Raw genomic sequence first — 15,251 nt, 5'->3', positions numbered from 1 at the left:
AAGTTAGCCTATGTTTAGCAGTAATGTTTTCAAGTTTAGTTTTTAAAAATAGAAAATATAAAACGCAACAATTATCCAATAGAGCTTAAATAATCCAATTGGTGATTGGAGTATTTATGCAGGCATGAATAGTTAAAGTAAATGAACATTTTCACTTATTAGTGAGAAAAAGAAACAAGTTCCCACAATGGAGAGGCTACCAAACAGGAATTTTGATTTGGAGTTCTGATTTTGGAGAGGTATTCTATTGCTATATTTGTGTTTGATTTTGCATTCAAGCATGAAATTACATACTATTAGAACTTCTACTACTTGAGCCTTTAATATATAAACATTTGGATAAGATGGATAGTTTTGCTACTAGCTTTGGGAACAGTTTATGAAATTATGATTAAAAGTAGCTGCAATTATTCATAGGTTTTTTTTAGAACGCAGTAGAAATCGGAAGTTCAAACTCATGGTCTCTTAGTTACATCATATTTCTAAAAAATCATTTCATTGGTAGGGAAAAGAATAGAGGAAAATTATTATTAAAATTGTTTCCCATAAATAACACCTCATACTATTTCATTGGTAAGGAAAAGAATAGAGGAAATTATTATTAAAATTGTTTCCCATAAATAACACCTCATAAATAATAAGAGCAACAAATATATTCTAAAAAAATGTACCCCATCAGCATATCTCATCGACCCATCAAACGAAATCGATCACCAAACACCAAATTTCACAACTTCTTGCCAACAATTTAAGGTCACATGAGGAGCTGAGGAATGAAAATTGTTTCATTGTTCTTCATCTATCTCAGGGAAATAACAAACTACATAAACCTTTTCCTCACTTCAAAGGAAATTCTGCTAAACTAAAGGTACACTTATTTCCTATATCACAGTTCACATTAGACGAGTTATGAGTAGAGAAAGACAGGTAGAGCAATAAGAACAGAGTCATGTTCTTCGTCTACATGAGGTTTATGGATTTGTTAAACTCTTCAAGTACTTCTTAGAATGTCAGAATGACACTGATTCTCATTGAAATCCAGTGGAGAAAAGCCGAAGAGGAAAAATCAAATGTACTTACTTTCAATCTCATGACAAGCAACAATTTGATTTTGAAATGTAATCTTAGTAAAAGCTTGGCTCTATCAAAATCTTCGATAATCCTTAAACAATGGCAGCATTATTTTACTCCATAAAGAACATATGAAATGACGAGAAAAAAAGGGTCATTCCAGTACCGCAGTAGCTCCCAATTCCTTGAGCTTTTCAATAATTGGATTTCCCTGATCTTTCGTTACTCCCTTCTTCAGCACCACCGGCACCTTCTCCACCAAATCCTTAGCCTCCTTCAGACCCAATTCAGTGAACGTCCTTACCTCCTTTATAATCTTGATCTTCGCCGCCGCATCAAATTTCTCGAGCTTAATATCAAACACGGTTTTCTCAGCCTCTTTTGCTTCGGCGGAGGCAGATCCGGCGGAGGCTGAACCCGGTGCGCTTAGCCCAGAAACCGCAGGCCCGTACTTGTTCAACCCCATTTTCAGCCGGAAGAGAATAGCATAGTCATGTCGTTCAATTTTACTGAGGCCAAGGAGCTCATCGGCGATCCGCTCGAGTTTCTGGATTCGTTCCTGGGAGACGGTGCTGAGGGAGCGAACTAGTAATGGTCTCGGAGCGACTGTGAGAAGTCTCACTAGAGCTTTTGCTGGAAGTTTGGAGGCAATGGATGGCATTTCGAGGAATTAGGGTTTCAGAGAACTCCGTTGATGTCGATAAATCACAGAGTGCCGTTCTTCATTGAAGCACCGAGGTTCTACAGGCGGAGGAAGCCGAGGGTTGCTGTGAGTTCATTAGGGTTGTCCCTGCCATGAGTGACCCTCAAAACTACTAGAGAATTAGAAAAGTGTCTCCAATATCAACAATTTGAATAATAGTCCAAAAATATGCGAAAAGTCCACTTTACCCTTTAATAGAAATACTTCGAAAATTTATTAATTAGCATTATAATTATAAAACAAATTACTCTCCGTGGATTCAAATCAACCACCAGTTTAAAATCCTATTACAGCTTCATGCTTCTTTATTGTTAAATCTAATGATAATGATTAAATTATTCTTTGTCAAAATCATTTAAAATAAAACACTATTTTTCTTTGGAATACTCTGTATCAAAATCCTCTTAAATTAATTATGCATTTGTAATACTACTTTTTTCCAACCGTTCAAAATATTCTTTGAAAAATGATTAACTTCCATCCGTTCAAAAGCAATTAATTGAGCTTTATCGAAGTATTTGTAAGAAAAGTTTTCATTTAAGAACAGTATTCTCAATCTCAATATCATTCCAAGACACTATAGATTCAACCTTGAAAGAGACAAGTGGTAAGAATTCAAACACTTGTTGCGCCTTATTATTTTGATAAAATGCAATGATTTAAAGCTATGCATATGCAAATTGTGTAGATATGTACAATAAACAGACACATAAAAGGACTGCACTAAAGTGTACTAATTCAAAGGGTGGAGAAATAACCCATCGGTTTTCCTCTCTTCCTTCCAAGTTTTCAGTATTTCATTAACAGAAGGCGAGTTTGAATCATAAGAATCATCAGATCTATCAAGTAACATGTTAAGCACTTCCTCATCATCTTCACTGCTGACACACAAATCGAAAGTCGAGAGCTCATCGTTGGAATGACCCGAAAACGTGTTAGTCCCTAGAGCACCTTCATCAGAAAGACTCGGTGACCAGGGGGCCATATTTGAGTCACTCTCGACCTTCATGTTCTCCATGTTTTCAGACTGGGAGGTGTCCTCTGGTATCCTGGATTTGCAGAGAACCCGCAGCGACCTTGACAAGTTCGAGACTGTGGCTTCTGATGCATCACAGTCGCTAAGAGCGTCTGATAGTTTCTTCAAGTTATTCCAACAAATCCTGTCCATGCTCACTTCAAAAAGTTCTGTCCATTGTCTTTTGGTTACTTGGAATGGAGCATAACACATGGCTTTAACCAAGGTGACAGCCTGCTCATAGTTCTCTTGAACTATAAGCTGCAATATCATTTCTGTGAACAACAGTGGATGGGGAATTTGTCCAGCCTCCAAGATTGAGTCAAATGCATGATCTAATAGATACCACTGAAATAGATATAGATTAAAGCATATGAGGTCCGTGGCCAATCTATTTGACTCTAACTTCAGTACAAATAAAGGGGCATGTAAAATTAAAGGTCGGCAACTCGACGTAGAGAAATAACCAGCAAAATACACTGGACCAACTAGAGAAAAATAGATTTTACCTTCCCAGCTCTGGAAGCTTCCACAAGTACCGTTGCATGTTTACTTTGATCTAGCTGGTATCCAGACAGAGCCATTTCCCTGTATACATTCTCAAAATATTCCCACTGGAGTGCACTAGCAGCTGCCTCAAGCATCGAGCCATACGTATATTCATCTGGGATTATAGAATGAACAGAACAACTTGGGGAGGAACGATCAGCTTTTCTCTTTATTTCTTCAAATAAATCTTTAGCTTTAGAAAACATATCATTTCGGCCATAAACTTTAAGCATGGTATTTATAGTCCCTATATTAGGCGCACAATTTCGCCTCATGTACTCGAAGATAGATATGCAATCATCAATATGTCCACCATCAAAGGAAGATAAGATCATGCCAGTGAAGGTCACCACCAACGGTTTCATATGTGGTAGTGTTTTCATTTTTCTTACCTGCAAGTCACATTTAATGATGAGAATAGAACTTCCTAGCCTGCTATTACTACAATCAAGATTCAAGGTTATGCAACATTAAGATGTTATGCAATGATAAATATGATGATGTTTTTTACAAAATTTGAATCCATGATAATACCAAAATTTCAAATGGTCATAAACATTGCTGAGACACTTTTGGTAAGATTTATACGCAAGAATCAAAATCAATAAAAACAGAGACCACCATTGCAGGTTGAACTTAAATTTACTGAAGTCGGGGTCAGGTATTTAGAGTCTAGAATCAAATTAAGAAATGATCCTAGACAAGGTTCCTTAAAAGTGACAAACTAAATATTTAGATAAATATTAATGAGGAGCCTACCTCTACCAATGCATCTTGCCACCTCCCATTGTAACATAGACAACAAGCTAGTTCATAATAGACACTGGCAGATCCAACTACTCCTCTTTGTTCCATATCCCTGACTGCTTCAATAGCTCCATTAACATTTCCTTCCTCCCAAAAAGCTTTGACAAGAACTACAGTCACAAGACAGACATATTAAGTCAAGGGTCGGGACAATAACCATTTCTAGAAGACATAAAAATAAAACTACCTCTGTACGTGTTCGCCTTTAGAGTTTCCCCACTCTTCTTCATTTTTGTAAAAAGCTTGTGGAGATGCTCATACTTTCCAGATTTCAGCATTACCTTTCAATAATCACAGTAAGACTTGAACATAAATACCTCAAGGATAGCCAAATATCAACTTACATGCAAGATTCCTCTTTATTGAAAAAATACATCAAGCCTACAGTTTACTAGGAAAGAAATCCAAGAATATCATTGTGGGCAACTAGTTATCAGCTCAACAGAATAGCAAAAAGGCAAAGCTACAAACAAATAGTATCTTACTAATACTATATATATTAATAGGAAGAACAAGAAGAAGCCATCAGCTCAATTTACCTACTCTGGGGGAATGGTGGGCCTAGCAAGTACAATTCGTTGTTGCTCAGCCTATCTCCTTGGGAGGTAATTACTCGGAGAGATCTAAAAATTTGATGTAGTGGTCAGTTAGTGCAGAGCACTAGAGGTGGTTAATTACACTACTTGGATATGATTTGGCAATTCCATATAATCATGGGTTGAAGGATAAGGCTACTAACTCATGCCCCCAAGGAGTAAAAGGTTTGGGATCTCCAGACATACTGGTTTAGAGGTCTCAAGTTTGAGCCTTCCGATGAGCTTAATACCAAAAATCCTTGATATCTCCCAGATCCGGGCCTTGAGGCGGGTGCAGGTGTCCCTGGGTACCAACATAATAAGTACCTAATTATGTCTCCTGCAGGTTTGTTACAGCTCTTACCCCTATCTAAATTAGCATGGGACATCATGAACGGTTGTGGAAGTTATAACACAGTTAGAGTGAAGGCATTCACACCTGATGTTCCGATTAGAATTAATATTCAAATCCAATAAGATAGAGAGGTCGAATTTTATACTTGGCAGATCAGCAATGCAGCCCTTCCATGCAAGATCATAAATAGACAAAACATAGACTACACATACACATCTCCAATATCCGCCTATCTCAAAACAATAACTTTGAATCAGTAAGAGAGAGAGAGAGAGAGAGAGCTATTTTCTGGTATTGACCTCCTGACCTCCATTCATAATCTCAATCAGGTATCACCACACTCCATTAAACACAAAAAAACTTAGAAGTTCAATTCATGAAATAGGAGACAGTAAGTACCTCCATAGAAAGTCCATATGTTGCTCCATTAGGTTTCAAACCACTCTTTCTCAACTGTGTGAACACCCAGTAGACACCTTTCCACTCGTGCGTGGGAATGCATGCGTTCAAAATCTAGCAAGAATTTTGGAGGGGGTTAGCCAATTCTTCTAGTTTAATGACTGAACAATGGAAAAAAAAAAAAGGCTTGTACTACTTCTTGTAGTTCATATCACATGAATTATCTTGGGATTCCTTTCAATATTTTGTATCTTTAAGAAACAAGACAATTCATGTGATATAAAATTATATGCGAAAACATGGAGATTCTAGTACTCTCGTTGCACTAGAAACATTTTCCAGAAAATATAATGACGTCATTAACTACATAAATATACTCTCTTACAGCATTATATACAACAAGATCGGGTTCAACTGCAGGATCCCAAGATTTTCGGCACTTGTTTCTAATTTTTTTGGACGGCTGCTGCCTCATGCATTCAATAACTTTCAGCAATTGTTTCAAAAGACCAGCTTGACCCAGCGTAACAGCGATACTGTGATATGCAGCCATGTCGGGATATATATGGCCATCTCCCTGAATAAGGCAACTATAACATATCTAACAACATCATGTACGTATAGAAAAAGATTCTTGGAATATCAAGAGACAAAGGCACTCAAACATTACCCGCATCAAATTAAATATCTGAAGGGCTTCCTGAGGTTTCCTCGCCATCCCCAGAACAGCTAAGAGCTTTGTATAGACAAACCTGCAAAAGGTACAAATTTTTTCATAATAAAGGAAGGACTTTTTCAGTTAACTCAAAAAATAAAACTAGCACATTGATCGAAACATGTATAATTCGTCGAACGCAAGGAAGTTTCCCACAAAGAAGGTAATAGTAAATATTCACCTTCTAATTTTTCACATATAAATTCAGTATGGATTAGAAAACTTGCCTGCTTTTAAAATGACTGTGACTTTTAAGATTGTACACCCATTCGACCACTGACAAGGACTGTTTCCAGCATCCCCTAGCACCGAGGCCATCCAAAATTTTAAGTAGTTGACCTTCATTAAACTGCAATCCTGACCGTATCATCATCCTGGAGAATTTCCAGTCCCTCATGGAAATCTCCCTCGAACTGAGCCTGAAAATAGTAACCTAGCTATCTTGAGTCATCGAAAATCTCATCATCGTTGGCAATTAATCCGAAACCGAATTGAAACATGTCGAGAATCAGCTCACTGCCATATTCTCCACAAAAAATATATATATATATATAAACCTGTCAACAAGGAACCGAATAACCTCTCCGTCGCCGCGCCTCCGTTTTACGGCATCAGAGCGACCATTTTCACTGTCCAGCCACTCATCCTTCAGTTCCACATCGTCGTCTAAAACCCACTGCAACTCCTCGAGCTTACGAGCCTCAAACAGTTTCCTCAACTCTGTCAAATTCTCCTTCTTCAGATTCTCCCCATCGTATCCTGTTCTGAAACCGGTAAGTTCTTTAAGGTTTACTCCTTCCAGTCTCTCCCAAGGCCTGCCGACCATCAAGCCACTGCCTGGTTTCGCCTCTATGGCCTTGGAGAACTCCTTGTACTCGCTTCTCAAAGTCCGGAAATGGGTTTCCTCGGCAATTAGCTGCTTTTGGGACTCAGAAAGGGGCGGCGACTGATGAGCCAGTCGGTTGAGTTTGCGGTTGTGCTTCTGAATTTCTTTCTTCCGAAGTGCGCGGAGGATCTTAGGAGAGGGACAGACACCCTTTTGGAGGAGCGTTCGCTTAATTTTCTCCAAATCTGGTTCGAACTTCGGTGCAGGAATTGGTGCATTTGTGCTCAATGCATCCATTTTTGGAAGCAAAGATACCAATTGCTTCGACAGAAACGCGGCTGGAGGGCAACGGATAAGTGTGGAAGAGCAAAGGCTATTATCGCTTTCGTCGTTCTGAACCGAGCTAATTGGATGAACTAATATCAAGTATCAACTACGTACACCCATCACTACTTGGTACTTCTATCAAATGAGCTTTAGAATTTCACATCGGGGAGGGAGAGGAGAAACTAAGAGAAGTAATATGAAAAGATGCGAAATTGAAATAAATCACATTGCTCCAAATTCCATATCCTAATTTAGTGGAAAATTTAATTTCTCTGTTCTCCCAATTTAATTCCTAAAGTTTGTAACCCTTTCGTTTTTTTTATAATTCGAAATCGATGTCGGGTGGCTTCACCAGTTGGATCCTTATAATCGAGAGGTGTTGACGGTCACCCAACACTGTAATCGATATTGTGAGATTTGTCCTTTGAAGGGGAGAATCCCGGCTACATGCCCAGCGGAGATTGAACCGAGGAGGAAGTATCCTCATTCAACTACAAGCCCACTACGACACCACCCACCTGTGGTAATTTTTGTCCATTTTACTTCATGTAATTTTAAGAAGGGTGTATTTTAGTTTTTATTTATAAAATTTTAACAAAAGTTCATACACAACGAAAATCTTTTAATACAAATTCATGGCTACATTTCAAGAAAATTTATTAAATGAATTGTTATGCTAAGAGTATGATAGAAAGAAATAAGATAAAAAAATAAAATGAGTAACAAAAATGGTCACTTTTTTATCAGTATAGAAACTAAAATTGATCTAAATATAAAAATTAAAATAAATAAAAATATAGAAAGTAAATGGACTAAATTAAACGTTTTAGTACAAAATAATAAATTCATTCCTAATACGCAATGGCTTGTCTCCAATTTATAATCTACTGTGAAAAATCAAGGTAATCTTTGTAGTGTATAATCTACTATGGTTGTGTTTGCATTTTGAAAAAAAAAAAAAGTGTTTTCAAGTAAATTGTTCAAGGAATAAAATTGCGGAGTATTTTTAAGTGTATTTTATTTATTTTTAAAATCTTTCCAACTAAAGTTGACCAAATTATTATAAAATTTAAACTACAAACACAAGATTATTACACACACAAAATTAAATTGCTCTAGAAAGACCACATGTATTTATTAACATGGTATTCATTCATTTATTAATATGTTATTCATTCATTAAAGATCCAAGGTTGAAATCCCAGCTTTGAAAACTATTCCACACATAAAAAGACCGATGTTGAATTTCCCGGCTTTCAAAACTATTCCACACATAAAAGGGATGTATGTAATTCTTTCACCAATATAAACAAGTAAAAATGTCCAAAGAAAAGAAAAAACAATTAACAATAGCAGAAATTACAATCGAACTTATTTGAACACGACAAAACTAAAAGGTTTCATATTTTTGAACATCAAGGAAGAAAGTAGAAAAATCTTCCAATTGACAGTATCTTTGTCATCCGCCAGTGGAGATCAAAGAACAAAAGAATGGAGATACAAAAATGCATATAGGGGAATAGATATTCAATTTAATGAATCGTAGACAACTTTTATGGCCACTAATATACATAGAAATAATAGAGCTATAACTACAGTCCATTTTCAAACAATCTGAATCAACGCCCTCTCTAAATCTATGTGACTGGAAAAACATCTCACTCTCTCTGCTTCACCTGGACTTTCTTTTTTATACTGGGATAGTCTTCAAGATGGCAGCAATTGGCATCCCTATAAATCCAATTGCCACACAAAAGAGCCACTGCGACATATCCAGAGGGGTCGTGCTTGCAAATGTTCCCAGGAACTCGATGATAATTATTTGGAACACCAAGGTGGAACCAAGCACAGTTACAAACACATAGTTATCAAGTATGCCTTTGAACACATTGATTTTGTCCATCTCCCTGGAACTTATTTCGTTGAAAATCTGCCAAGAAGAAAATCCGTGTTAAGTTACAACTCTCCCAACAGCAAACTAGATATGAAATCACTATGGAATGAGGTTTTAAGAACTCAGGAATCCTTCGGGAATCGAAAGAGAGGAGGTTGCATTTGATTTGATCATATCATAGACCATTACTCTCCCAACAGCATTTGCAGTTAAAGGAACTTTTAGACCCACTCACAGTAGAATAAACACAGAAGGTTAAAAACAAGCAGCGTTAGGGAAAAAGAAAAGGGTACCTGACAGAACACAAAGGAATTGAAGATGAGCGTATTCAGTATCAAATCGGAACCAGGGCCCTCGAGATCAAACATTGCTTTTCCTTTCGCCTGCAGAAACCATATCACGCAGAACTGATACAAGGATTGCCCCAATATATTCCTCCACATGACATTGCTGATAAAACTTCCTCTCCTCCCAACAGGTAAGCGCTTCATCAATTCATCATTTGGAGGCTCAGTGGCGAGTGCCAGCGCTCCAAGTGTATCCATTATCATGTTCACCCACAAGAGCTGGACTGCCGTAAGAGGAGCACTACCTGAAGCATGTTGTTACACAGAAAGGTTAGCAGAGGGACGGAAAAATGACTAATAAAATAAGTGAACCAATCAGTATGATGAGGTGTGAAGATACTTAACCTGTCACACAAGCTGAAGAGAAGTTTACGATCAACGCTACTATGTTTACAGTCAGCTGGAACTGCACAAATTTTTGAATATTTATGTAAACGGAACGACCCCATTTTCCCACAGTCACTATGGTGGAGAAATTATCATCGAGAATTATCACATCAGCACTCTCTTTGGCAACCTAAAAGCCAGAAATAACGGTTCATTAAACTGTCAACTCACAGCAGAGAACATCATAAACTGATGCAGATAACACTCCTTGGAGTTTGAGTAGCCCTATTCTAAACTCACCTCAGTTCCAGCAATGCCCATTGCAAGACCAATATCTGCTTCGTGAAGAGCAGGAGCATCGTTTGTCCCATCACCAGTAACAGCAACAACTTCATCAAAAGTGGTCCGCAAATGCTTGACCAGAGTGTGCTTATCAAGAGGTGAAGATCGAGCCATCACCTACAAAAAGATCAGGAATTCTCGTAACTGTGAATCAGATTAACGAAATGTGGGAAATTTGATGATGCTGAAATATTAGAAAAATAACTAAGAAGCACCTGAATTTTGGGAATAATTTTAAGCAATTCGTCTAGGGTCTTCTCTCTGAAATCTGGACCCTCAATGGCAATGCCATCATCTGTGAGAATTCCACATTCTCTAGCAATAGCTTTAGCTGTATTGATATTGTCACCAGTAACCATTCGTACAGTAATACCAGCTGAACGACAAACCGCAACTGACTCTTTAACACCGGGACGAACGGGATCTTTAATACCCACTATACCTATACAGGTATAACCAGAAACTGGAATAGGATCTTTGACAGAGAATCCATTTTCCAGTTCCATATAGGCAAGGCAAAGTGTTCGGAGAGCTTCACCAGCAAACTGATTGATAATAACATTGAGATGCTTGATGGAAGCTTCATCTAAAGGAACAACCTCACCACTCGAATTGATCACCTTGTCACAGGCAGCCAACACTATTTCTGAAGCACCTTTAGTGTGAGCACGGAAACCACCTTCAGGAAATTGTAAGACAACACCCATCCGTTTTTTCTCAGAGTTGAATGGCTCAACTTTAATAAGTTTAGCTGCCTGTCTCTCAGCCTGAAAATCCCCACCAAGTGAGAGACCAAACTCTAATAATGCAGTCTCAGTGGGAGTGCCCAACAACTCACGCTTGCCATCTTTGTTGATTACAACTTCTCCCCCAGTGTTGTTGAATATTGATTGTTGGAGAAGTTTGATAAGAGAGGCTGGAAGGTCAGAACAGAAGCTTGAAACATTATTACTTGATTCCTTGACATTCATGCAAATGCATGATTTAACTACTGTCATGCGATTTGTGGTGATTGTTCCAGTCTTGTCACTACAAATACTTGTGGCAGAACCCATAGTTTCACAAGCTGCCAGGTGACGGACGAGTGCTTTATCATTCATCATCTTCTTCATGGCGAAGGCAAGGCTCAACGTCACAGCCAAAGGAAGCCCCTCTGGCACAGCAACAACAACAATTGTGACTGCAACAGCAAAGAATTCCAATATCTCTAAGGCATCGTCTGCAGACCAACTCCAGTGAGTCCCTTCTCGAAGTTTACGGCTAACCAATCCTTGAACCAACACAGCGAAAGTGATAATGGCAAAGAATAGACCTATTTTCCCAATAATTGTTGCCACTCCATTCAATTTCACCTGCAATGGAGTTTCGTCATCTCCACCTTCACTAAGAGTGGCCATCAACTTACCCCATTGTGTTCTCATCCCAACAGTAGTGACCATCATCTTGCAGGATCCATCTTGAACTTTAGTTCCTGATAGAAGATATGGGTTCTCTGCAGTCACCATCACTGGCTCACTTTCTCCAGTCAAACTTGACTCATCAATCAACACAGAGAACCCTGAAACAAAGAGTCCATCTGCAGGGACTTGATCCCCAATAGACAGGTGTACAATATCTCCAGGAAGTAAATCGTAAATCGACATTTTCTGTCTATAACCATTCCTTGTGACCTGAATTGATATCTTCTTTTTCTCCTTATCCAAGTCCTTGAACTGTAAGGATTGTCGATAATCACTAGTTGCCGTGACAAATACAACTAGTAAGATACTGGCAACAATTCCAAGGCCATCGTGAGCCCCATGTGGCCACCCCTCTGTTATTATGCCAACTACCAAAGAGACAAAAGCACAGAGTCCAAGGATCATGAGAGTCATGTCTTGGAGGGCCTCCCAAACGAACACCAAGAAACTCCTCTGTTCGCTCTCAGCAAATTTGTTAACTCCATAAATTTCTTGCCTGCGATTGAGTGCATCAGGATCGCTATTAAGCCCATTTGTTGTTGATGTACAGAGCTTTCCTGCAATCCCTTCAACCCCACCATGATGTTTAAACTTCTTTGGGTCATGGCCTTCAACAATAGACCCGAGCTCATCAGCACAAATTTGGAAACCTGCAGCTTTGACTTCCTCCGGAACATTATAATCACTCGGTTGCACACCTGAGATACCACGACAAGTTCCATCAAATATGAGAAAAACACCTTACATAACCACATTACTTTGTCAAATTCCAGAACTACCCACCTTGGATGAACTGAAATGCAGCTTTTGAGACTAAAACTGCGATCCTCAACTTCTCCTGCAATAATTAGGAGTGGATAAGTCAGCTCATAGTCATAGCAGAAGGAAAAAACTGTCAACCCAAGGCCAAATGGTAAGTGGATTGGTAAACTGTTATCACGTTCATCTTAAACAAAATGAATGGTTATCAATGCGTTTGGTCATTATTGCATAAAGAAAGGTGTTAGAAAGATCTAATGATCTCGGAGCTTATTCTTTTCTTTTCTTTGGTGGGGGGTGGAGGTCGCTCTTAGTCAGTAATTGCATATACTAAAACCAAATTATTGAAAGAAAAAAAATGCTTCTTTCCTCAGCCGTATATGACTCAGGGTGTGTTTGGATGAGTTTTCCAACAGTAAAAAATGTTTTAACCTATTGAAAACAGCTTTAGATAATCAGAAGTAATATTGAAAAGGAAGAGAACTGTAATTGCAGAATGTTGATGTAAGAAGCGCAGCAAAAAGTCACCCAAAACGGGAGAGAGCAAAAGACTAAATACACAAATCCCAGGAATTTATAGAGGAAAAGAATGAAAGACATTCAGAAGGACAGTGAAAAATCAGGAGAAAATGGTTGAAATAAGAAGAGAGACCTGATTGTTCTGGCGCATAGCAGCAGCTTCGCCACGTTTGGAGAGATTGGCGGTGAAGCGAAACCTCCTTTTGGGGTTCTTGACAACTCCACAAAGCTCCCTCCACCTTTGCAACACCTCCTCAGACGAGTTTTTTGGTTTGACACCCCCAAAATTCTCCTCCAAAAACCTTTCCATCTTTTCCCAGTGAATTAGTGAAAGGGTATCCGCACCGCAGTTTATATATATTAAGGAAACGAAGTCCCGATGGAGAAGGAGAAGGGGAAGGCTCGGAGTTGCAGCAGCGATGCTTCGCGACAATTACCAGAGAATAATAATAACAACAAAGAAGAAATGGTAGTGGGTCAGTCAAGTACAGGATTAGGGACTGTTTCCTCTCTGTCTACGTCGCCATTTTGGATTCAGCAACAAAATCCAAAAGAATGAATTGGAGAGGATGAAGAAGAAGAAGGGGGTGGTGAAGGAATTAGTATAAGCTCAACAAAAAATGGGTGTTGATCCGAAATTTGTTGCATTACTTTAGTTTTATAACCGTCAGTCTTCGCGCTCCTGTTTCTCGCTCGCCTTCCTAATTGGCGGAATTTTGATCCAAATGTTACATTACGGAAGAAAATATTAGAAAATTAATAAAATAATGCCTCTTGCTTTTTTTTTTCTTTTTATCCTTTCTTTTTTTAATTTCTTACTTTATACGAACTTGCTAAAAGAATTTATTAGAGAAAGCGGTTTTCCGTCCAATCCATGTTATTAAAAAGTTTACTAAAATTTGCCTAAAATTGTGCAAATGAAGATGGTTTTTGTCTTAATTTTTATCACTTAAAATTGAAGTGTTGATGTTTGAATTTTGATTGAAATTAATATAAACTTTTTTTTAAAAGTTAAATTTCGATTTGGATGACTGGAAAAGACAGGAAAATCAACGCCACACTTTAAATAAAATTTCTGTAAGGAAAAAAAAAGGAAACACAAAGGAAAAGGTAAATGGGTTCATAATGCTGACTTTCCAACGCGGACGACGCGCCAAAAGTTTTGAACTTCTGGCAGTGTGCCAATTAATTATTTTTTAACGCGGTAGGGCGCTGTACTTTTTTTTTTTTTTAACAAACGCTGTACTTTTCAATTTTTAACCTTCTCATCCCTACAATTCAAAATTTGTAATGATATATTAAAATTAAGTGTCAATTTTATTATTATAACAATTTATTTTTTATAATTTATAAACATATTTTGTTTTTCATCAATAAACTAACAAAAATTTTTATGATAAAAATTAAATTGTTACCAATTTAGTAGTATAATTATTAAATTGTTAAAAATTAAAGTTTAAGAACTAAATTACTACTTCGATTAAAGTACAGTACCAAAAATAGTTTTTAACCATTTTTTTATACGATTTGTTTGGTTAAACTACAATGTTGGTCTTTTTAACTTGAGTTGTGTTTAATATTTGACAAATGTTTAATAGTTTCCTAATTAATAGGTCTCTAAGCATTAATAAACTCTTAAACTTTTGAACTTCATTTTCAATATTTTTTAAAATTTACAAACTTATTAGACACAAAATTCAATTTATAGTAAAATTTCAACTGCATTTAAAAAAACGTTTAATAGGTCAAAGATCTATTAAACATAAATTTAAAGGTTTAAGAATCTATTAGACATTTTTAAATTTTAGTGATTTATTAGACACAAAAATGGAAGGCTCGTAATTTAAACCATATGCTTTTATTGGTCTATTTAATATTATATTTATAGATGAGTTAAAATTCTTAAGCCATTAAAAATAAGTAGATTTTAACCAATAAGAGCATAGCTTTGCATCTAAGTATCTACTCCTTTTTTTTAGTCATAATTCAAATCTCCTCCTCCATGTTTGAGGCATATTTATACCCACATTTGTGATATATATATATTCTTAAATATATAAATAAATAAAAATAGACAGATTCACCCGTTAATTTACACGTTTATTAATATCTTGCCGAATACCCACCAAAATGGATTTATCCTTTGCTGTTTAACAAACATAAACGATGTCAAAAGTCAATGTTTTAGAAACATTAGATTTAAAATTGAAGTTGAATTGAGCTTCATTGACTAGTCAATGCAAGTGCTATAAAAAGTAACC

At 37.2% G+C, this 15,251-nt stretch overlaps 3 protein-coding genes across 4 annotated transcripts; all 3 read right to left on the bottom strand.

Moving 5' to 3' along the window:
* Nucleotides 1–999: 999 nt before the first annotated feature.
* On the bottom strand, nucleotides 1,000–1,895 carry LOC111005295 (Ribosomal protein L12/ ATP-dependent Clp protease adaptor protein ClpS family protein). The gene has a single exon (XM_022276745.2). The coding sequence runs from the start codon at nucleotides 1,730–1,732 to the stop codon at nucleotides 1,226–1,228; it is 507 nt and encodes a 168-aa protein (XP_022132437.1). The 5' UTR covers nucleotides 1,733–1,895; the 3' UTR covers nucleotides 1,000–1,225.
* Nucleotides 1,896–2,382: 487 nt separating this feature from the next.
* DG1 (Tetratricopeptide repeat (TPR)-like superfamily protein) lies at nucleotides 2,383–7,511 on the bottom strand. 2 transcript variants are annotated; one of them, XM_088122949.1, is made up of 9 exons: nucleotides 6,747–7,511; nucleotides 6,417–6,608; nucleotides 6,145–6,226; nucleotides 5,860–6,075; nucleotides 5,475–5,588; nucleotides 4,333–4,426; nucleotides 4,098–4,255; nucleotides 3,299–3,730; nucleotides 2,383–3,137 (listed from the first exon to the last, which is right to left on the bottom strand). In XM_088122949.1, exons 1-9 carry the CDS (start codon nucleotides 7,310–7,312, stop codon nucleotides 2,508–2,510), a joined length of 2,484 nt encoding a protein of 827 aa, XP_087979075.1. In that variant the 5' UTR covers nucleotides 7,313–7,511; the 3' UTR covers nucleotides 2,383–2,507. The 2 variants fall into 2 exon arrangements, with proteins under 2 accessions (XP_087979075.1, XP_022133001.1); XM_022277309.2 differs by having other exon boundaries at nucleotides 5,860–6,051.
* A 1,254-nt stretch (nucleotides 7,512–8,765) lies between these two features.
* Nucleotides 8,766–13,619, bottom strand: LOC111005594 (calcium-transporting ATPase 2, plasma membrane-type). Its single transcript, XM_022277152.2, has 7 exons — nucleotides 13,124–13,619; nucleotides 12,496–12,550; nucleotides 10,468–12,410; nucleotides 10,211–10,369; nucleotides 9,929–10,100; nucleotides 9,530–9,828; nucleotides 8,766–9,272 (listed from the first exon to the last, which is right to left on the bottom strand). Exons 1-7 carry the CDS (start codon nucleotides 13,298–13,300, stop codon nucleotides 9,033–9,035), a joined length of 3,045 nt encoding a protein of 1,014 aa, XP_022132844.1. The 5' UTR covers nucleotides 13,301–13,619; the 3' UTR covers nucleotides 8,766–9,032.
* Nucleotides 13,620–15,251: the final 1,632 nt, after the last annotated feature.

This window comes from Momordica charantia (genome assembly GCF_013281855.1).
Source record: "Momordica charantia cultivar OHB3-1 chromosome 1 unlocalized genomic scaffold, Mcharantia_2.0 BLBB01000001.1, whole genome shotgun sequence".
NCBI classification, from domain to species: domain Eukaryota; kingdom Viridiplantae; phylum Streptophyta; class Magnoliopsida; order Cucurbitales; family Cucurbitaceae; genus Momordica; species Momordica charantia.
This window is presented reverse-complemented; position numbering and strand designations above follow the sequence as displayed.